General features: G+C 40.2%; 1 protein-coding gene across 1 annotated transcript in view; it reads right to left on the bottom strand.

Annotated features, from left to right (window-relative positions):
- Positions 1–23,134, bottom strand: part of PITRM1 (pitrilysin metallopeptidase 1) — a 29,626-nt gene that overhangs the window by 4,875 nt on the left and 1,617 nt on the right. Inside the window, exons 2-22 of the mRNA XM_017741413.1 lie at positions 22,324–22,430; positions 21,625–21,776; positions 21,067–21,181; positions 20,865–20,961; positions 20,307–20,467; positions 18,938–19,064; positions 18,155–18,243; positions 17,502–17,630; positions 15,517–15,630; positions 15,024–15,120; positions 10,933–11,067; positions 8,177–8,315; positions 6,671–6,787; positions 5,463–5,595; positions 4,635–4,755; positions 3,788–3,864; positions 3,312–3,477; positions 3,088–3,188; positions 2,008–2,128; positions 1,155–1,226; positions 4–87 (exon numbers count right to left, since the gene is read on the bottom strand). Of these exons, the coding sequence (XP_017596902.1) occupies positions 4–87; positions 1,155–1,226; positions 2,008–2,128; positions 3,088–3,188; positions 3,312–3,477; positions 3,788–3,864; positions 4,635–4,755; positions 5,463–5,595; positions 6,671–6,787; positions 8,177–8,315; positions 10,933–11,067; positions 15,024–15,120; positions 15,517–15,630; positions 17,502–17,630; positions 18,155–18,243; positions 18,938–19,064; positions 20,307–20,467; positions 20,865–20,961; positions 21,067–21,181; positions 21,625–21,776; positions 22,324–22,430 (2,454 nt within the window). The remainder of the gene's footprint in view (positions 1–3; positions 88–1,154; positions 1,227–2,007; positions 2,129–3,087; positions 3,189–3,311; positions 3,478–3,787; positions 3,865–4,634; positions 4,756–5,462; positions 5,596–6,670; positions 6,788–8,176; positions 8,316–10,932; positions 11,068–15,023; positions 15,121–15,516; positions 15,631–17,501; positions 17,631–18,154; positions 18,244–18,937; positions 19,065–20,306; positions 20,468–20,864; positions 20,962–21,066; positions 21,182–21,624; positions 21,777–22,323; positions 22,431–23,134) is intronic.

Here is a 23,134-nt window from a genome sequence, read left to right as displayed (position 1 = left end):
AACTGTTCGAATGCACTCCCCAATATAGTTCACTGGGAAGGGAAGCACAAAATGGGTCTTCATCTGGCATGGCTTGAAAGTAGGATCCTAAGAGAAGAACACATCATTGCCACAGTTAGCAGAGGAGACTATTTATCCATCTGAGAACTCTCTTTTCTGAGAGCCACGAAATTCTGCCAAACATACAGACACACAAATGCTAAAGCTGCCACTTATCCTACCCTGCAACCAGTGGCATTTTGCTTGTGCCTGTACCAGCAATTCAATACAAAGAACTGCCTTGGAAAACTACAGGAGAGGGACACTATACATCAGCTACCCATCCTTGCAGCCCCACTTCTCAGTGCTATGTATTCTGAATCATTACCAAGGAGTCTGGATTTGGCCATGGATTTACTTTGATTGAAACACGTGTTCATAACTCTCCACTTGTGTCACACACATAACATGGTCACCACATCGTATCCCAATCCATCTACTAAGTTCTAGACATTGAAAACAGAGTCAGAAAAAAGTAGACTATGACAGCAGCTGTAGTATAAATTCCTGCTCAAACACCCCCTGCAATAGACTCAATTCTTCATTACAACCCCACTTCCAAACTTGCACTCCTCTTCATGTCTCTGGGCCTCTGCAGAGCTCATTCCTTTGCCTCTTCCACACATACATCTGCTGGTGTGCTCACTTAAGCACAAGCAGACCCTTACACACCTCCAGTGGCGCCGTTTCAGAGCTTCCCATCCTTTCTTAAATTCAGAAACCCCATCCCCAGCCCCTCACACAACTCTGGCTGGCTGGGCCAAGCAGAGCAGTGTATTTACAGCACTGGTCAGCAGGCAAAACCTGGGCTGAGCTCTCCCTGCCCCTCTCTTCTAAAAGGAGAGCTCATGGTGTACTTTTCTTTCCTGTAGCCAAATACAGATCTCATTTTCACTAATTCTCTTCTGTCAGGTGTCATTCACATTCAGAATCATTTAGAGAGGGGACCAAGGAAAGGAAGAGACTAACTGGAACTGATTAAGTTTGATGGTCAGTTGTGGAACTGAAGGGCATGAATTATGTTTCAGTGCTGTGCTTCTGTAACAGCTTAAGACGGACCATTACATCAGCAACAGCCCAGAAATACCGATATCCCCCACCAATAATGTACTTACATTAACTAATTTCCTTGTGATCTGCAAACCAGTAACCATTTCACTTCCCACAGGTTTCACTTCTGAAGATTTCTACGAGAGAGAGACCTCATATTAAAAGATGATTTAACAATTTAGACCAAGACTACCACAAATGCAACCCCTTCCACTCAAACTTGTTTAAGGCAATCATCAAACCACACCTTCACAAACATAAACAAGGTATTAAATTGCTTCTTTATATTTCTGACACAACTGCCAAATTAACTTCCCTCCAAGAGTAATCTGGCACTGAGAGACATCAAGAGCCACATTAAAGGAGGCCCATAAAGTTACAAACTATCATTTCACTCATGGGTGGGGAACTGGGACCTTATTCCAGTCTCATCAGAAATTAAGACAGATCTGCATAGTGACAGAGCAGGTCCTTTGTCAACTCCACTGAACCAAGCATATTTTGTGCCAAATGTCCTGAACACCATGATAACAAACCAAATTCCTATGCAACTGAGGAACTGCACATCATGCCCTATTTGCTTTTGGCCAACATTTCAACTAAAGCTCAGCTAAAAAAGAAGTTACAGTTTTATGCAACAGGGGAAGGAAGAAGATCTTTTTCCGCATCCCACGCCAAAGCAGTAACCCCAGAGTAAGGCTTAACAGCTGACCTACAGCATTTCTGTTGTCCACTCACTGCAGTGAACACAGTCCATGGCAAAACACAGAGCAGCTGAGCACAGAGATGACTGCCAGATTTCTTCAGACATCTTTGTATGGACACAGTATCTGAGGTCAAACTTTTGGTGGCACAATGGTATTGACACTATCAGGCCAACTGTATTTGATGCCCTAATCACAAATGACAATTTCTCACCTCAATCACATGGGGACGAACAGGTTTTCGCTCTTTTTTACTTTTAGCTATGCCCTTTAGAAATTTCTCTATTTCTTTGGATGCTTCTGGTATCTGCTGAGGTGCTGCATTCACTGAACATCTGTCAAAAATATGTATCAAGTTTTTAAATATGGTTTTGTGTTTTCAGAGAGTCTTTTATAATTTGTACCACTTTGTCTTTCCAAACATTTTCTATTAAATCATCAGAATGTTAGGTCAGTGATTGCTGACAATCATTAACAGAGAGAAAGGCAAAATACTCAATCCAGCATCTGATATGAAAAAGAAAAAAAATTACAGTCCAATTGCTTTTCTTTTGCTTGACCTAGAACACTTTCAGACCAAAGCTGAGCAGTAGCTGTCAAACCACTTTGGTGCACAAGACAGGACTAGCTCAGTTTTGCAAATAAAAATGTCTCTGAAGGAAAATAATGCCCTCTGTAGCCTCTCTGTAGTGGCAGCCCTACCACAGTTTTGAACAGTACAGACATTTACATAATTTCATTTATCATTTTGTACTTCAAAAAACAAAATTTTGCAACTTCTGTCACTTCAAACAGACCCATTTATGGAACTAATGCATCTGACATTAAACACCTTAATGTGATCTCTACTTTTTCCAATATATGCATCAAGCAGGTTTCAGAATGTCACTGCTTTCCTTTTAGGAGCAAAACAAAAACCAAAACCAAACTATATTCAACTGTTACAACACAATGTAACAGTATTTGTCTAATGAGCACCTTGAAGGGGCAAAAAAAGGCAGATTTTTGACTATTTTTGTAAAACTGCACAGATCACTTACAAGCTTTGGGTACAACAGTCACCTATGAAATTTGCTCTAAGTCTCTCATACCATTTAAAAACTGAACAAAATGAGCTAGCATAGCTACCACTCTGTAAGCAAGGGGAATTTAAATTAACATTTGTGTAGTTTTTCCACAGACATCCCATTTCACAAAACCCCAGTACACCATGAGATGCACTGAGAAAAGCACATTCACAGGCCGTGGTCCCTCTTTAACCAAAATGCCCCTTTTCTTTTTAGCTGGAACTCACCTGATGTTGTCACTATTTAATAAATACTTCTTAATGCGTGGCAGTTTACGTAGTATTGGTTTAATATCAGACATTTCTGCTATTCTCTTCATCAACTTCACCTGTGCACAAAGGGAAGGCAGAAAGACCACAGACTAAAGCAACAGGAAGAATTAACAAAAACCAGCCTGTAACTCCACAGTCAAGGATTTGGACCTTGCTGAAGGGCATTATTAACTTCTCACCTGATCCATTCCACTGAACATCTCCTGCAGCTCTCCAGAAGGTGTAAGGTTTTTGCTGGCTCTAATAGAGGCATATAAATGCCCACAATCTGGAATGCCATTTGACAGCTCCTGGGCAGTCTTCTTAACCAGCACTCTGAAATGTTCTTCCTCATCAAATCTTGGGCTGAAAAAGAATAGAAGCAGGTCTCATGCAAAAGGACACCAATGCAATTTATTATACTGAAGCATTCATCATCCCGAGTTCAACAAAGTGCTTTTAAACTTTTGGTTGTCCATTTAATCCACTATATAGTCATGCTCTTGATGCAATACGTAAGAGAAAAGACAGAAAAGAAAGACATTAGAGATAGAATCATGAAAATAAATCCCAAAATAGGATATCTAAGAAGAGGAGAATAGTTGGGGGAAGAGTGAAAAAGAGAACCCCAAAACACATGCAAACCCACAAACAAACAAAACCCAATGTACTGTACTTGTTAAATATTTCACTCCATAAATGCATCATGTCTGGCAGATTTCTATCCAAGCACAGAGATGAAAAGAGCACACCCTGAAGGAAAAAATAAACAAAACACAAAAAACACTTCACACAAGACAACCACAGCATTGGCCCAAGAAACGCACAGGAACTTTTCATGGAAGTGATGTAATGATGCCAACCTAATGCTACACATCACAAAATCACTCTAATGCAGGCTGTGCTACTGAAATCAGAGCAGACATTAGATGTGACTGCTCTTCTAGCAAAGCAAGCCTGGCTACTCCTCAATTCCTTTTTCTCAACAGAAAGCAGCAGTTGAGAAACAAAATTTCACATTTTTTCCCATTAAGTACAAGTTCTGTTCTGGGGTGCACCTTTCTCCAGGGAATCCCCGTAATTTAACTCCAGGATCCATAGGGAGCAGACCCCCAGCAAGTCTGAGAAAATCCCAAGAAATATTGCCAGAACTGTTATGCCCAACACATAGATTTAATGATGCTGCAAACAGTGATGTAACACATCAACAGCAATCTCTGAGTGCAACACTACACCATTCTGCCCTCTGCTTCCAAAATATTTTGGAGCACTCAAAAATATGGTGACAGATGCTAGTGAAGCACTGCCTTAGATAGAACACCCACATCAAACACTCCCCTTAACACAAAGTACTAAGTTACTGTAATTATCTAATTTATATCTTACCAAAAAGGCAGGAGTCCTTTCATACACAGAGTTTTCAATGCACATTAGCTTGACCCTCTCCCTGGAAGCCTGGACTGACCCTTAACTACACAATTGTTACTGCAAATGTAACATCTGCAAGGTTATGATTAATTTACCTGTTCATACACATCCAGGTGTGAATCATCTGGAATGATATGTGGGCTGACAGACATACCACCTGTTCTTAGTTCTATTTTCTGGGCTTGTTCCCTGTAATCAAGGGCTCCACATCCCATCCTGAGAAAAACAAGAGATTTGTTTCCCTTTTCAAAGTGTATACCAAAACCAAAATCCATGTAGCATTTGTAAAGTAGTCTGTTTAGGACAATACTAATTTAGCAACTAAACAATTTGGGCCATTATCAAGCAAACATAATACTTCATGCCTTATAAATGCTTTCCACCAAGCTTTTCAATAAGGGCATCCTGTTAATTTAAAATGCTGTATTAAAAAGCATGCTTTACATGCAGGCTTGCTACCAACATCCATATGAACTACATTAACAACATCACATGAGCTGTTCTCATCAATAAAAACAACACATTCCTCCAAGCCCAGGTCACTTGTTCTGCTCTTTGCTCCTCTTTCCCCTGTGATGGGGTCACTGTTTCTGTCCCCACATGGCAAAACTGGACCAGAAGTCTTTTCAAGTGAAAACTTTAATCTCTGCTAGGCTATTTTTCATTTATAGAAATTTTCCAATCTGTTGAGGGAACGCTTGTGTTGACACTGGGCAAAAAGGCAATGCAGAGAGTGAATGAGAAAGGGAAACAATTTGGCAACTCTGGGGAATAAAGAAGACAATTTTCTGCAGGAAACCAACTTATCATCATTTCCCTTTTATATTACGAACAGATGCTGGAATTATTAAAGGCAATATTAGTATTTTGGCAAGCTGTATTACAGCCTGTTGCTTCAGCTTGTAAGAAAGTAAATCTCTCACTTGGTAATGACATTGCAGAAGAGTGGCACATATGGTTTGAGCTCCTCAGGAAGTGTGTTCAAGCTGGAAACAGCTCGGAAATAAACCACCCCATTGGTTGGCTGAGCACAGTACTGGATAGGAATTTCATCAGCTAGGGATAAAAAAACAAAAGCAAAGAATAACCAGCAGCTTCCTAGTACAAAAACACAAAAGCAAAAGGATTTCTTACGAGAACTTCCCATTAAGAATAATTTTCTGTTGGTGTTTCAGAGCCAGTACTTGTTTAAATTTTGCACATTATACTGAACAGTGGACCAAAGGGGTTTTATTGCTTCCGTCCGTGGTAAGGTAATGGACACCTGGACAATTTGAAAAGAGAATTCTTCTAACAGAGGTCGTATTTTAGAGGTAACACTCAAATAAAAAAAGTAGTAATTTGCTTCTGAACAAGTCAAGAAGTTTTTCCCTCTTATTTTTGCCTTCATCACTTCAAAAGCTGAGGAGAGCAGCTTCTTGCACTGTACACTCTTCCTAAGCCAGGACATTAGAATATATGTTATAATTTTCACAAAACCAGGTGATTTTTTGCATCAGAATTATACAGTCTTGACACTTGCTGGTAATTTTTGAAGAAAAATGTCTGTTAGAAATATATTGAAGAATGGTATTTACCTACAAAATTTTGACAGAACCGTAACGAAATTCAGATCTACCATGTCCTATCAATCCATGGGGAAAACCCTAGCAAAGCAGGGAAAAACTTGCACTGAAGTTATGAGGAATGACAGTAACTTTTTCTTCCCCCCCATGGCTCCTGTACATAATATTCTGCAAAAAATGCGTAGGGACTGCAGTAAGGAAGGCTTGCTGCACCAGCTGCCGGGAGTTCTGCAACCTGGGTAAGCCTTTGGAAAGTGGGGAGATTGCTCAAGAGCCTCCTAGAGACTCCTCTGACTGCAGGGCAAGGTGGAAGTGTGCCTGCAGCAGGGAGCTGCCATCAGGAGCTCCTGCCAGCCCTGGGAAGGCCGGGAGGCTGCTCCATGCTGCCCCTCGGAAGCGATGGGCCTGCGGATCCACAGCCGTGTCTGCCCAGAGGGGCTGGGCTGGAGGAAAAGGAGCAGCTATGGGCCACAAAGCCAGTCCATCATGTACTGGGCAAGGGGCCACAGCTGGGCCAGCAGCCAGGGAACAGCCCAATAGTGCTGCTCTCTGGGACACAGACAAACCTGTGAGCGCTGTCTCCAGCACAGTGAAGGGGATTTTGGGCTCGATGTCAGACACTTTTAAAGCTGGGAGACAAGAGGTATCCTGAGGTTTGCTTTGAAGAGCAATTAATTCCAAACCTAGTAAGGAGAGAATACCAAATTGTCATTTTCAGCTTGTAGTGAAAGTGCTGTCAAAACCTAAAACCTACTGAGATGATGCAGACCAGAAAAACTCAAGAGTCAAGTTTCTATCTGCAATTTTGCAAATATTCTACTAAAGCAAATTCTGCAGATTATCATGTAACAACAGCAAACAGAACACTCTTGTCAGATTCTCTTTCCAATCCCCTCTTCACAACCTGTTTACAGTAACATGTAATTTAATCTTTGAAGAAGTGACACCTGTCTATCTGTCCTGTCACTCAGTTCTGCAACCATCGACCCAGACCTGGCAGATAAGAAGCTTCTTTCTAACCCAGTCTGCTCCAGTTCTTACTCAAGTGCTCTGTAAGAACACTGATGCAGCTGAATTGTTGTGATTACTTTCACATTTCAGCCTTTCAGATACTAGCTGGTCACTTCTGAGTACTCTCCAATTTATCTCTGTAAGTAGAAAGCCTCCTCTGATTTCATGCTCCCCTATCTCCTGTCACACACCAAAGCTTCAGAAGATTAACGCCACATTCTTGGAGGATTTCTGTTACTAGACACTGCTGTAACAAAATTAGATGACTGCCCACGGTTTTCAAGTGTAAGTTATTCTCCAGAGTAAGTTAAACACAGCACTACTTTTATAGTTGGCTTTTTAACCAGAAAATGTAAGAAATATAACTACAAAATGTAAGTTTTACAGGAGCATGAAGCAGACCTCATGCCAATAAATTAACAGCTTCAAGGTACACAATGATATGTAAGTATCTAAAGGGAGGGTGCCAAGAGGATGGGCCAGGCTCTGCTTGGTGGTGCTGAGCAAAAGGACAGGAAGCAATGGGCAGAAACTGATGCACAAAAATGTTCCAACTGAACAGGCAGAAGAACTTTTACTGCCCCATGACCAAACACCAGAACAGATTATCCAGAGAGGCTGTGGAGTCTTCCTCACTGGAGATATTCCAGAACCCTCTGGCAGCCTCCTGTGCCATGTGCTCTGGTATGTGCCTGCCTGAGCAGGGAGATGACCCACTGCAGTCCCTTCCAATCTGACCCATTCTGGGATTCTCTGAATTCATCTTCCAGTTAGTGCAAGTTAACATGGGAAAGCATAAGTAGATTGGTATTTTAAAACAACTTCCTTTCTTCTGCCCTAATGAAAACAATGATCATTCCATTTTTTAGTGTTAAAACTAATGGAATATACCAGTCATACACTGTAGTGTAAGCACTGCACAGCCCTGTAACACATGTACACAAATTTTCAATAAAAAAACCCCATCCCTTTCAGAGCAAATGATGGAGAGTGCCTGAGAATTTAAGATACTCCAGCTAAAAAACTGTTATACGAATAAAAAAGTGAAAAAGCAAGTTAACCTTTTTCAAATATTTGGGTTTTTTCTTCCTCAGAAAGTGCATTGACCTTTTTTTCCAGCTTTTCTGCTTCCATTTTAGCTTGTTTATCATGGTAGTCTTCCTCCGGGCTCATTGACAGAGTCAATCTGTGCGGATTATCCTGCAGAAATACATCCCAAAACAAAGCATTATTAATTCTGAGGGCAACTTCCTTGCCTTAGATTTTTGCTCCATCAGCAGGCATAAAACAGCCTGTGCATCAATCATTTGGCTTATAGGTTATCAAAAGTATCCCAACCACACAGACTGAACCCTTGGTTTCATACAGGAGAAGATGCTGCATGGGTGGGGAAGAGGCAGCTCACCACAAGAACAAGCACCAACAGCCTTCTGCAAAGTTTCATTCTGGAGTCAGAGTCCCTCAACAGCACACAGTACTCATTAGTTTAATTAAATCAAGGTTAAACAACTGTACATAATGCTACAGAGCTACATGCTCTAAGTTTTATCTGGAGAGTGTTCTAAGATGGGCAATTTTGTTAAATGCAGGAGGGTTTGATTAAACACCTCTTTCAACCTGCCCAAGCTTGAGTGCACAGAGATCCCATATGATGTAAAATGTGCATGCCTTATCCTGCTCAGAAATGCTTTCCACATCAGCCTTGCTGCCACAGAACTCCAGGCATTATGCAAGAGTCACAACTGCTGTTGAATTCTTGTTTATACCAGACTGTGGAATCTTAATATCAAAATTACTCAAGCAGCTTCCATTTTCCTTAACAGGAAAGGGAGGCCAGTCAAAAGACAGCGACCTGAAAAACTGCCCATTTCAATGTAGGAGTCAAACAGCAACATCTGCCACTGACAGACACTGCCAACAATTTGGGACAATGGTAATCTGTAATCAGATTCTGTTTTATGATCTTATCTCCCCGTGCCTGTGTGAAAAGACTGTAGAAACCTGACTACAGAGTTAAAGAGGGAAATGCAAAATTAACCAGCCATAGTAAAACAGACAGGGTGAATGGCATTCTCTCCCTTGCTCCCTGCCTGCCTGCTTTAATAATTTCCCAGCACAAGGTACAACAGTGCATAATCTTATGATGTACGAACATCCAGCTATTCTCATCACTTCCCACCAGGTTATGCCTTTGCCTCAGCCCCCTCAACAGAACTGTACAGTAAAGAAAATGCATAAAAATACTGCACCTGCCTTTCTTCCCTACAGAAGCCAAAACTTTAACAGCTCCCTACTACCTCCAGACACTAGGAAAGCCTTTAGGAAAACTGATTTCAATTGATGCCACTGTCTCTTTTTACCTTTGAGTATATTAGAACCAAGACTTACTCCAATCAGGGTGACAGTTGCTTATAATAAATCTGCCTTTCAAAACAACTCAAACAAGTTGATTAGGAAAAAAGAACCCCAAACAAAAACCCACCAAAAAAAGCAAACAAACAAAACAAAGCCAACAAAACAAACAAAACCAACAAAAAACCCACACCACTTTTGCACTGCTATCACTGGATTTTTTTTTCTGGCATTAACTAATTCAAGGCTTCAGAACAATTAAGCGTTAAAATGCCTTTACTGCTTTTTTTTATTTCTGCAAAAACTCCCGAAGAACATATGGAGATGAAAACAAGAAAAAGAGCAGAAAATAATTGGCACTGACAGCAAAATTCAGACAGCAATTCAATGAACATGAGGAGAACCAAGACAATCTTACTTGTAACCAAACCCTTTGCAAGAAAAAAGTGATATACCTTGTAATGTCAATATTAAAGAACACACAACTAGGTCTGTAATTCTCTGTTCACATTTGAACTTCTCATCAGGAAACACCTATGTGCATCAGGAATCACAGTTTGGTAAAATATCAGCATTTAATTAGTTTTCTATCCAGTGTGGTTCCAAATGACCTACCAGATGTGGCAGCAGTTGCTGCTACCACTCAAGTGGCAGGTGAGCCACAGGGATGGAATGCAGCCCTGAGTACCTGGTGGGCTGGTTCAGAGGTCTAAACTCTCCCCCAGAGTTATGATGAGCACCCACAATCCCTTGCCCTGTTATGTAATAGTTTCCCCGTTTTATGCATATGTTCTTTAATATGTATCACCCTGTTGAATATGTATATGTTCTAGAAAGTTCTTCATTCTTCAATACCCCCATTGGTCCCTCTCTCCCTGCTCCCTCCCACCTTCCCCCAGATTAGTCAGTTTTTAGTCTCTCCTCCCCTTTGCCCAAACCTGACTGGTGAACTGTATCCCTATAAAACCCCTGGACCCTCCCTTGTTAATGCCTTTTGTACCTGGACCCTCTGAGGAACAAAACCCTTTGGAACCCGTGCAAAGGACCCCTCTCAATCTCTCAGCCTTCGGTTAGTGAGCTGGGGATTCAGTCGCTTGTGATCCTGCTCAACATCGCTCTGGGGATAGCGAGCTTGTGTGTGGTGGCCTGACAGCCCCTCCTGAGGATCTTGAGCCATAGGTTGGAACCCTAGAGGTTTCCAGACCTACAGCAGACACTCAGGGAGGCCCAGTGCTGTTCCTTTTCCAGTCACAGCGGCCTGTGCCAACCAGATTTTTTTTTTCCACTTCGAAAAGTTTTCACTTGAACCATTCAGAATTAACACGCTTCACTTCAATGTGCCCCTGTTCAATCTACACCTAGAAACAGGCAATATGGTAATAAAAAACTAGCCTTCAGTTTAACTTCAAATACTAAACTGTGATTTAAAAATTAATACGAGATAACTTTCCGTAAGCTGGCCTACCTTGAAGTACGTTTTAACTTTTTCTTGAAGAAATCTGGGATTTTCTTTAAGACACTGCCTGAACCGAGAGACTTTATCTGCAATCTTCAGAAGCTCCACTGGATCCCCATCTTGATTCCAACACGATGCTATGTACTGAACAGGAAAGAAGAATTAGGTAAGCAGGACAATCCACCTGCATTTCTCTAGCTGACAGCGTCTGTGTTCCAAAAGCACCTTATCGCTTATACTTGACTAGCAGACACAGAATGAGCAGTGCTAATGCAGGTGTAGGGGGAAAAACACTGTTCAGAATAAGGTTCTATTCCATCATCTCCTGTGTCCTGTTCTCTCCATTCCTGCCTCTAATTTCATCATACCAAACCACCATTTTTTTATTATTACTTTTTTTTGCATACATGTGTATATCTGGAAACATACTGTAGTGTTCTTTACTCCCTCACATTTAAAATTAATTTTTCAGCTCAAGAAAGAAGGAAAACAGAAACAGGTGGTAGAAGCAAAGCAGTACATATATATTACAGTCTTATATCAGCTAGATGAAATGATTTATAGGAAGGTGACTCAAACATGTAAACTATGTAAAACATAGTAAAACAGATGGGACTCTGGAGAAAGAAAATACTAAATAACCAGAAATATCCCCAGGACATTTCTTTTATTCTCTAATTTCAGACTATAAACTTTGCTTAAGTTCCTATCAAAAGTGCTCCAAAACCACAAGTGTAAGATAACAAAAGCTCCTCCATTTCTACTCTGTATGAATGGGGAAAAGAACCAAAACCAAAGCTAAGTATAAAAATCCCAAGACATATGAAAAAAAAAAAAGCCTCTAACTGTCAAACCCACCTTCTCTTTTCTTACCTGTTTAATTACAAGCAGGTATCATAAGCCTTCAGCATTTTTTAATAATAACTATTTTTATCTATTCTGTGGAAACTCCCTAATATGATACAAAAAATAGTTTACTTTTATAACATGCTTGAGTATTTCAAGTTCCCTTGAAATAAAAGTATTCAATCTTTATTTGAGGCTTCTGTGGGGTCATTACAACAATTCAGTGCTGGTTCTCAGTGGGCAACTTTAAAGTTTAACCACACATCTAAGAGCATTGTCCAAGCAGTTCTTGAACACTCGCAGGCTTGGGGCCAAGACCACTTCTTTGGTGTCACAGCTCATCCCTAGCTGGCAGCTCAGCTCCACACAGCCACTCACTCCCTGCTCTCACAGCAGGATATGGGGGAGGATCAGAAGGGTCAAAGTAAAGGAACTCGTGTTGAAATAAATGCACTTTAACAGGTAAAGCAAAAGCTGTGCGCAAGCAGAGCAAACACAGGAATTCGTTCCCTTCTTCCCAGGGGCAGGCAGATGTTCACCGTCCCCAGGACAGCAGGGCTCCATCACACATAACGATGACTTGGGAAGACAAACACCATCACTCCAAACATCCCCTCGTTTCTTCTTCCCTCAGCTCTTACTGCTGAGCATGGTGTGGGACATCCTTTGGGTCATTTGGGGTCAGCTGTCCCCTCGTGTCTCCTCCCAGCTGGTGGAGTGGGGTTAAGTGAGAAGCAGAGAAGGCCTCAACACTGTGCCAACACTGAGCAGTACTGAAAACACCCGCGTTATCAGCACAAACCAGGAACACAGCCCCCTTCCAGCCACCGGAAGAGATTTAACTCTATCCCAGACACCTGGAGAGCTTGTTCCAACATTTGACCGCCCTCTCATGAACAGCTTTTTCCTAATATCAACACTGATGACTCCTGTCTTGACTTTCACAGGACCTTTGACAGTCCCACACAATATCCTTCATCACTAGACTGGAGAGATAGGGCTTGATGGATGGACTATTGGACAGATAAGGAATTGGCTGGATAGTGACATGCAAGCAGTTGCATTTCCATGGCCAGCATCCAAAGGGAGATCAGTAACAAGTGCTGTCTGTCCCTCAGGGGTCTGTACTGGGTCCAGTATTATTCAACACCTTTATTACTTACACAGCCAGTGGCAGTGAGGGCACACCCAGAAGGTTTGCAGATGACACCAAGCTGAGACATGTGGTAGACACTCTGGAAGGTAGGGATGCAATCCAGAGGGACCTGGACAGGCTTGAGGGGTGCACCCACAAGAACAACATGAAGTTCAACAAGGCCAAGTGCAAGGGGCCTGCACCGGGGCTGGGGCAATGACCAATAATCAGTACAAATTGCATGGTTTAAGATTTGAAAGCAGACCTGCAGTGAAGGGCTTGGGGATATTGGTAGATGGGAAATTGGAAATGAGACCACAATGTGTGCTCACAGCCCAGAGAACAGACTGTGTCCTGGGATGCACCAAAGAATCAGGGCCAGCAAGGGGAGGGAGGTGATTCTGTCCCCTCTACTCCACTCCCATCAGACCCCACCTGAAGTACTACATCCAGCTCTGGGGCCTGCAGTGCCAGACAGACATTGACCTGTTAGAGGAGATCCAGAGGAGGACCACAGACATGATCAAAGGGCTGGAACACCTCTCCTACAAAGACAGGCTGAGAGACTTGGGGTTGTTAAACCTGGAGAAGGACATGGCTTTGGAGAGACTTTATTGGAGCCTTTCAATGTAAGAAGGGGGCTTATGTGAAGAGAGACTTTTTACCACACCCTGTCCAGACAGGACAAGCAGCAACAGTTTTAAGTTGAAAGAGGGCAGATTTAGATTGGACATAAAGAAGAAATTCTTCACTATGAGGGTGGTGAGACAGTGGAACAGGTTCCTGACAGAAGCTGTGGGTGCCCCATTCCCTGGAAGTGTTTGAGGACATGTCAAAAGTTCTCTGAGTAACTGGATCTAGTGAATGATTGCCCTGCTTATAGCAGGGAGGTTGGAACTGGATTACCTTCAAAGGTCCCTTCCAACCCAAACCTTTCTATGATTCTGTGATCACTTTAGTTATAACTAGGTCCCTTTCAGGCCCTCTTCGAAGTCAACTTCTGAAACATGACTTCAGAGAAACAAACTGAAACACAACTCTCCTCTGTGGGAGTATTAACACTAAATGCTGCAAGACTGGTGTTTAAAAGCAAGAAGTATTTAAGAGCTTTCTGTTCCAGAATGAAGGCATAGCAGTTTAATCAACTTCAGGACTTAAATACGTTGAAAGATAAAGTTATATGCATAAATATTTCATCAGACAGAATTACTCCCAATAACTGAAGACATACCAGAAAGTACTGGTTATCAAAGTCAGGCCTATTTTCCCAGATCTACCATGAACATGACAGGCACTTATAGATCCACAATTTGCCTATTTGGCTGCATGGCAATCTGATTTGAAACAGCTTTTGTTTGTGCTCTTCCATTTACAAATCTCCAGTTACTCGAGGGCTCTGCTTCTTTGCCTAACTGTATATAACTAGGCATGAAATCCTGCTCATGCAAAGAATCTGCATCACCTAAGAGACAGAAAGCAGAAGAGCCACCAAGCAACTGAGGTTGCTGCAGAGCAGAAAGAAGCAGAGGAGATTAAAGAATGAGTGGCTCCAGGAGACCCTGATTTCCACAGTGACTGCAAATACTACACCTCACTTATTCCAAATATGACTTGCAGACTTCTTCAAGACACAACCTTCTGCTGTGTAATGTGTTTTTTGTAACAGTTTGGTATCAAAATTTGAGGCCAAGAACTGCATTAGTGTACATTTTCCCTTGTGAATCTAGAAATTAACTTAAGCAGTACAATCCTAAAGTCCATAGAAAAATACAGTCCTATTTGGCTTTTAGAAAATACACAGGCATCTAGCCAAAACACACAGTTCCCAGAGCCAGTATGATATGCCCCTCACAGAAGTAACCAGTGCAACTGCAATCAAAGCTGCTATTCAGGCAAAGACAACAGGCTCACTGCCTGATTAACTCGTACAGTGAGAAGTCCACAGACAGTCTGACAGCTGCTGAAAAGAAGAAATAATGTACACAGTATGACAAAGAAGAGCCCTTAAGTGGAAAGTTTTACATATCAAGAGCCTACAAATGACCCCATATTTTATAAATACATAGGTAGTAGATTTTTTTTTTAAACCCTTCTTAAAAAAAAACACACACAGACTTACAGATGTCAGGGCAAGTCCAAAACTTGTAGACTGATGCTTCAACTGTATTTCAATTTTGTGAAGTAGAGCTTCAATCCTGTCTTCCTCAAATCCTTTCCTTTGGGAAGGAGTGATGAGAGAACAAAATCATATCCATTAACACTGACCACTTTAAGTGAAGTTACGAAAATGAATTATTATATCGATAAAGGAAGCATTACAAAATAATGTCTTTCACACTGAATTAAATTGATATGAAATAATCTTATGTTGTGTCATTTAGAGAAACTGAACTAACATCATTTATCTTCTGAAAGTTATGCTGATGAGAATAAGCTACAATAAAGGAAGCAGCAGATGCAAGTTTAAAGAGTATTGAACAGTAATATTTGGTGCCTTTATTATAATATAACTAGATTTTTAAGGCATGTTATTATATGCAAGTCTGTATTATTACATGCCTACATATTATTACATTAACTAAGAGTATTCTTAAAAATTCAGCATTACTCACTCAATAACTTCATCGACTGTTCTATCAATTATCTGTTTCACAGTATCAATGTCTCTTTCAGCAATACCCTGTAGACCCACACTGAAATAAGCTTCTCTTGTTGAGCCATTAAACCTAGAATGAAACACACCCAGCTCCGTGACAAGTACTAAAACTTAAGCATTAAAGCTACCAACAAAGGCAAGAGAAGGGGAAAAACCTGCCATTTCCACATACACACACACACACACAAGATTTTAAAAGCTAGATAGAAAGTAAAATAATTACCAAATAGGCAAGAAATGGAACTTAAAAGCATTTTTTGTTCAATTTCAGTAGTAGTAGCCACTATTAAGAAAACATACAGCATATGGTTTAAGAAAAACAGCTACAAAGTAAAGCTAGTATTTTCTGTTCATCTTCCCATTCATCTGTAATTTCTTTCAGGTAAAGAAGTCTCTCTTTTTAAGGTGAAAATTTTAGCTGCATGTAACAGCAAACATACTTTCTGCTTAAGGTGAGTGGACTGGTACTTCTAAAGCAGTATTTGCAAAGTGGTTAAAGTGAAGTTTTCCATATTTGCTGCAATTATTATCAACTGTATTAAAAAAAAATTACAAGCATAAAGACAATTGTGTCCAAGCTGTCAGGCAAGGGTCAATCACAGAGCTCATCTTTAGAGACAAATTGGCACTTGCAGAAATACAGAACACCCTGCAGTTCAAACCAAAGCTAACAAAAAAGCAATAGGTGGTCATCCACTCATAAACAACCACAATTCCATGTCTAAAAATCACAACGAATTCAATGGCAGGCTCAGGCATTGGATTCTGCAATACTCATCTCTGGACTCAAACTTATTCTTGTAGATTCATCAGTACAGTCACTAAGGCAAATAAAAGCCAGCTCACTGAACAATTGTCATGGTTTGAAGCTGGCTAGGCACCAAACCCCACAAAATCTGTTCTTTTTCATAAGGGGAAATAAAGAGAGATACACATCATGAAGTCACCCCAAGACAACAGTTCAACCACATATCAATCCAGCTAACCGGGAAGAGGCCCGTAAGACAAAAAATACAACAATCTCTACGTCAGTGTCTAAAGATGGATTTCTACTGCCATGCTCTGGAATATTAAGACATCTACATGGCACTGGCATGCATGAGACAGGACTTGCAGGAAGCCAATTACTTCATGTAAAGGAAGTTCAGCCAGGCAGAGTAAGACACTAAAATCACAGGTGAGCATAATAATGTTTCCCACTCGAACACTTGAGAGAGTCACTGGAAAGAAAGGCATGATTTTTGTCATCCTCAAGTCTAAAAATCAGTCAGAGGAATCATGCCTTCTTAAGGCACTTCTTTCTTTGTGCTGACAAAAAAGGAAAAACGTGATGAGCAGCTGAGCCCGAGTTTGGTGTGGACAATGCGCCCATGCTCAGCCTGCAGCGCAAAGTGCGCTCAGGAGGTGGGCTGGGAGCTGGAGTTTGAGCAAGGGCTGAGAGCTGCAGTTTGAGCAAGTGTCAGCTGAAACACCCTTCTGTACTGAGCTGATGGCACGTTAACAGCACCGAATTACACAAAGGGGCATTTCTGACAAACCTACCTACTACCGCACCATAGAATTAAAGCAAAAAAAGCAACACGGTACAGAACAGAGCTCGCAAACTCTTCTGAGCAATACTTCATGTCCAGGATGAAAAACCCAAGTAAATTAAGGCACTGAAGGTATTCCATGTTTTATTCCATCTAACCCTTTTTTTATAGTTCGTAAGCTGCAAACAATACAACTTTGATTAAACCAACTTAGCTTCTAAGTACTCTGACAAGCCAAAAGTTACATTTGAGAATACTTTACAGTTCACCTGGAGAAACTCTTAAGATGTTTTAATATTAAAATAAGATATTCTGGTGTAAATTGCCTGTATGAGAGATGAGTTCTTCCAACTTAATAGTGTTTTTTAGCTTTTCTGTATTGCTTATAGTGATGAAATGTGAATCTTACCCAACATCAGGAGAAAAATCTGTACCAACTCCAGACTCAATTAAGGCTTTGTAAAAAGGAGAATTTGGCCCATCAACCAACAGTGAAGACAAGAGGCTTAGGGTGAACGTTTCAAAAGTGTCTGTAATACTGAAGAAAAACTATTAGTTCTTAAAAACCATACGTGCCACCCAGTATCACTGAGTCCATTTCAAAAGAACTAGAAAACAAAGGCAGAGGAAGCAAGGGAGAAATAATTGTCACCTATGAACCCTGCATCAGACCTTAGGGAACTAGGAGGGCTCTGTGTCTTCCACTTTTTATAACTACCAGGAAAGCAATTCAAAATGGGCTGCAAGGGGAGTAAGTTAGTATTAGGTCATACAGAACAGACTGCACATGGCAGAACATTAAAAGAAAGACGATGTTCAAATGTCTCATCCACTGAACAGTTCTGTAAAGTAACACCTGATTTTCCTTTTGTCTGCTAAAGCAAATTCTGTTAAGCAATTAAACTTTTATTTACTAAAGCAAGATTTGTATATTTTTCCACGGCATTATTTCCCTTAAAGATGACATTTATCACGAGGGATTGGAGACAAGCAACATGCCTGCACCTTGCTTAAAGATCTAAAATGAACCTTTTATTTAGAATTTCATTTTGATATACTTACTCTGTCAACAAGTAGCTGACACTGACAGTGGTCTGCTTGGAAGGATCGGCAGCAAAGGAGTCTAAGCCACATGTTACCCTGTGTTCTCTCTATAAAGTATAATAAAGGATACACACTAAACTCAGAGCAGAAGTTACAAACAAAAAAATGACTGCTTGCATCTTCACAGCATCATCTTTCCAATGATTAAAAATAATTTTACACATTCTCATGAGTATATTCAAGATCCATATTGATCCAAATACACAAATACAGGACATCTTGAAAAATCTGAGTGGTATCTCAATTTTTAGAAATGGACAATATAGGAGAGGCTGAATAAAGTCTGGCCATAAATAACATTCTGAGATGTTTTTCAAATAAATGTTTACACTTCTGGACAACCACGGAGGAAAAGGAGGAAAGGGGAGGGAGAGAACATGAGAACTATTTTTGACACCAATGTTTGGAAGATTAGATACCATCAGAAAGCATATTTCCTGACACTAAGTCTTAGTATTTCTTTCGTTAGCCCTGAATGCTTTCCATTAATAAGTTCTTCAGCGCTTCAAATGACAAGGGACTTGAAAACTGCAAATAAAAAAAAACCAAACAACTGCAGGCAATCATTACATTACTGAAACTCAAAAGTAACTGTAGTTTTTCCCCACTGTAATGAAAAATAAAAATACTTCAGATCATTTACACAATTCTAAACAAAAGAGTTACTCCAGCAGGTTGGGTTAAAACTCTAATCCGGGGTTTTTTTGGTTTAGTGTTTTTAGTGTGTTTTTTTATACTTACAGGCTTTGCCCAGAGTTTCTGTTTTGGGATGTCAGTATTTGATTCAATTCTTTCAAATTTTACCAATGCTTCCTCATGTATTTGCTTCAGATGTTGCTCCAGTGGAAAATTACCATAAGTGAAAAACCTGCATTTCAAATAAAATATTGGGATTAAGCATCTGATTTATTATGAAATTTATAGTAGCTACTTATATTATACTCTGAATTTCATGTGCTTTCTAGTAATTCTGTTACATCTGGAGCGGAACATAGTTTGGTGGTCTTCAACCTAGGGGTCTTACAATCTGCGACGTATATAAAACTCAGATCTCCTGATACAAATCCACATTTCTCAGCCTGTGGGCCACGAAACACCTTATTATTTTCACTACATTCGGTTTTATTATATTCAAATTTGTTCAGTTGCAGGAACATACAATGCTCCAGAAAAAAAAAATTAGTCATTGAAGCCAGAAACCCTGTGCTCCTAAGTTTCAGAAGACAAAATTCTTACAGACCTCACACTTTAAGTATAAAATACAGTGATCCATGTCCTAGGTTTTGTATGCCTATAAAACATGGCTGGGTTCCGTGGCTCACTTCACCAAACACATTCCTGTACCTACAGGACTTCCACTGGGCCAAATATGAGCACAAGGTATGCCTCAGGAAAATGTCCTCCCCTGATTAAAATCTCAACACAAGTACAGCAGAATACTTGGAATGATGAGAAAAATCAGCGGATTGTAAATTCACTGTTATGACACAAGCTGATGTTCCACAAGTGAATTAATCAGAGTAACAGACTGGCCACAAAATTAGTACAGAAGAAACAATTATTTCCCTGCACGTAACTTTCAAATTGACTTCCAGTTTGAATACCTTATTAATACCAACTAGATCAGTACCTGAATCAAATTACTTATTTATGTGTAATCACAGTAATATGTGATGCAGGAGGAAATGAAATCATTCATTTGTAACTTCTAACTTAATCTGTGTTACTTCAAAGAGGACTTAGCTTCATCTGCGCCACTTTTATCTTAACTCCCTAACATTATGGCTAAATACTTACTAGTATTCTCCCTTTCCCCCAGCTCATATGAGTTCAGATCAATCAAAAATCTCCAAAACACATATTCATGATCAAGCAAACAGATACACCTTAGAAACTAGCCACCTTTCTTTCCTGCTTTCAATTCACTCTTCACTGCTCTTCCTAGAATAAAAATTCCTTGCTTCCATGCTGTTTTAGCTGCTGTAGGGCACAGATTATCTTTATTGCTGGCCATGTGGATAAAAACATTGTGCTGCTGGTTTTCTCCTCACAAAAATACAAACAAAGCACTAACTCAATAACCTAGGAAGTTAGTCACCAATTTACATACCTGGAATTGCTTGGATGATAATGTGTGGCATGGAACTGCTTAAGCTGCTCCCATGTAAGGTCAGGAATACATAATGGATCTCCACCAGAAATTACACCGTAAGTGTGATCAGGAAGGATTTTATTCTGCATGTGCTGTGCAAATATCCTCTCATTATCTGTCTTAATAGGAAAACACTACACTTCACTGAAAGCCACCAAAACACATTTTAAAGACAAAAGGCATTCAGTAACAAGACCTCAGAGCTCTAACTTACACAATCTCTTCACATAAGCATGCAGTCCCATGTACTTTAACAGAACTACCTATGTTTCCATGGTAATGTAAGAGAATATTTTACAATAAATCCATTAACAAGGTGCTTGTTTATACATAAACAAACTTTTGACAGGCTAACTTAAAAAAAAAAAAATCTATGCAACACTGTTGACTTTACTGAGGACTTAAATTTTCAGAAGGAGGAACAGGAATCTCTGGTGCAATAATGCCATTGATAACCTACAGCTGAAGCTACTTCACCATCTGTAAGATCTTAAACCAAACATTCACAAAACTTACAAATGCCCCTTTCATTTCATTAAAAACAACTCCTTTGAAGACTAGAGGTGTCTGAGGATCAGCTGGGTTCTCATGTTCTAACCTCCAACCTTCTTGCCTGAAAAAATTAATAATAGCAAATGTTGAGAATTTGAAGGGTTTGTTGATTTTGGGGGGCCTTTTTTTTTAATTTAAGGTTTGTGTACATCTCAAACTGTCTTACCAGAAATCTAGTTGACGTAAACATGGAAAGAAAGCTGCATCCAAGTACACCGACAGGAGATTCTGAAAGTCCTTGGGATTTTGTGTTGAAAACGGATAGAGTGTGTAATCACTAGCTGCATATAAATAAACATAAAAATAAATCAGAATTTTAGAAAGTCTAAGATGTATTTTACCCTCATTGATTTTTAATTTCTCATCCGTATAAATAACGGGAGAAGAAATGTACTAAATGAAATATATTTTTGCTGAGGAATACACAGATACTCGACACTGCAGCTAGTTTACCATGAAAACTTTGCTTCAGCCATATATCCCTATAAATAATTAAATGTATTGTTGAATGCTATAAAGCTCCAGCTCTATTGGGACTTTGCAACTGACAAATGAACAAGATTTATTTTGTTGTCTTGCCTTGCTAAGTTTTTTAATATCTCACGCACAACATTCACACCTAATAATAATGGCTCCCCAAAGTCAAATTAAGGAGAGCCAGCAGACAGCTCTACTGCAATAAAACCTCATGCATTTTAAGTGGTATTACTTCCTTTGGGCTTACCTGTGAATGCATTCATAAAAGTGGACAGTGACCTGTTTAACATTTTAAAGAAGGGATCTCTGCAGGGATACTTTTGGGAACCACACAACACTGTGTGCTCCAGAATATGTGGGACCCCAGTGCTGTCCATTGGAGTGGTTCGGAATTGGATACTGCAAGAGAGAGCATGGAGAGAGATGAAGCCATTTGTGAGGAGAAGTCCACCCACTCCTACCTACACCTCTGATTTATGGGAGTATCATCAGTGGGTAACAGCTAACATGGCACACACCAGGATGCAGAGTTTGAGTTCTTTAGATTCCTGAGTGCTCAGCCATCTTTTTCAGAGGGTGTACAGCTTCTGCTCTTCTAGCTCTGGAGTCAGACCGGAAGTTTTCAGCACACAAGTCAACACATTTATTTTTACCCAAAAGGCTCAAATAAAAAACTTCATGTAAGGTTATGGTTGCATAATCTGTTTTTGAAAGTTTCCCAGGCAGCAACTGCATCTGAATTAAATACTGACCCTGTTTTGAGGGGCAGACTGAACAACAGACTTCACGACATCTGCTCCCACCTGAAAAATTCTAAGAAGCCCTACAAAGGAAGTACTGTCCTCCCTGTTACCACAGAATAATCCAACCATGACGCTAGATTACAACTGAAAAAACACAAGGTGATGTTGAGATTGAACGTGTAATACCTATATTAATGTTTTACCTGAACAGATTATTGGAGTCCTCCCGAGCCACATGTAAATACCTGGCTCCTGTACCATCATGACTAAGCTTCACTGCAGTCAGGAACAGCTCAGGAACAGCTGTCACCTACATTGGAAGAAAACATCTGTATTGCAGTGCAACTTCAACTAGGTCAAATAAATTGTGCATAATATAGCAATGTTCAGCTTGTTGATCCTGAATATAATACTGGCTTATACAGTATTAAGTAAGTTTTTGCTCCTATGGTTTGAGAGGAAAAAGTAATTACGCAAATAGAAAATAAAATTTATAACCCAATGAAAGTATACTACCACAAAAAACTATATTCTTATGGCATAGATAAAAATTTAACCAGAAATACAAAAAGAAAAGGCGTATGTTCAAATGTCAGTGGCTAGGTCAGCAAAAAAAAGAGCAAGGACCCTGTTCAACCACTAGCGCTGTCACTAGCGATCACTGTGAAGTTCTGTTATCTGCCAGGACTTTCAGACAGCCACACCAAATGGTCACATCTGCAGCAGACACACAAGCTCCTGGGGTGCGTTATTTACTCTAGAATTAGCTCCTTATATCTATCTATCTATATATATATATATATACCATTATTATCATATATACTACTACATGTATTGTATCTATAATGGCACCTAAAGTATTTGTTTGCAGACAAGTACTACAAGGAACTCCTGTATCATTTTTATGACTTACCACCCAAAGTATTTAATCTGCAGACCCCTGGCCTCACCTAGGCGCCTTCCAGCCACAGGGAAGTTTATGTACACACAAACAGAGGAAACGCAAGCGGCGGG

The sequence above is a fragment of the Corvus brachyrhynchos genome, unplaced genomic scaffold (assembly GCF_000691975.1).
Source record: "Corvus brachyrhynchos isolate BGI_N302 unplaced genomic scaffold, ASM69197v1 scaffold167, whole genome shotgun sequence".
In the NCBI taxonomy this organism is placed as follows: Eukaryota; Metazoa; Chordata; class Aves; order Passeriformes; family Corvidae; genus Corvus; species Corvus brachyrhynchos.
Note: the sequence above shows the minus strand (reverse complement) of the source record. Positions and strands in the feature narration are given on the sequence as shown.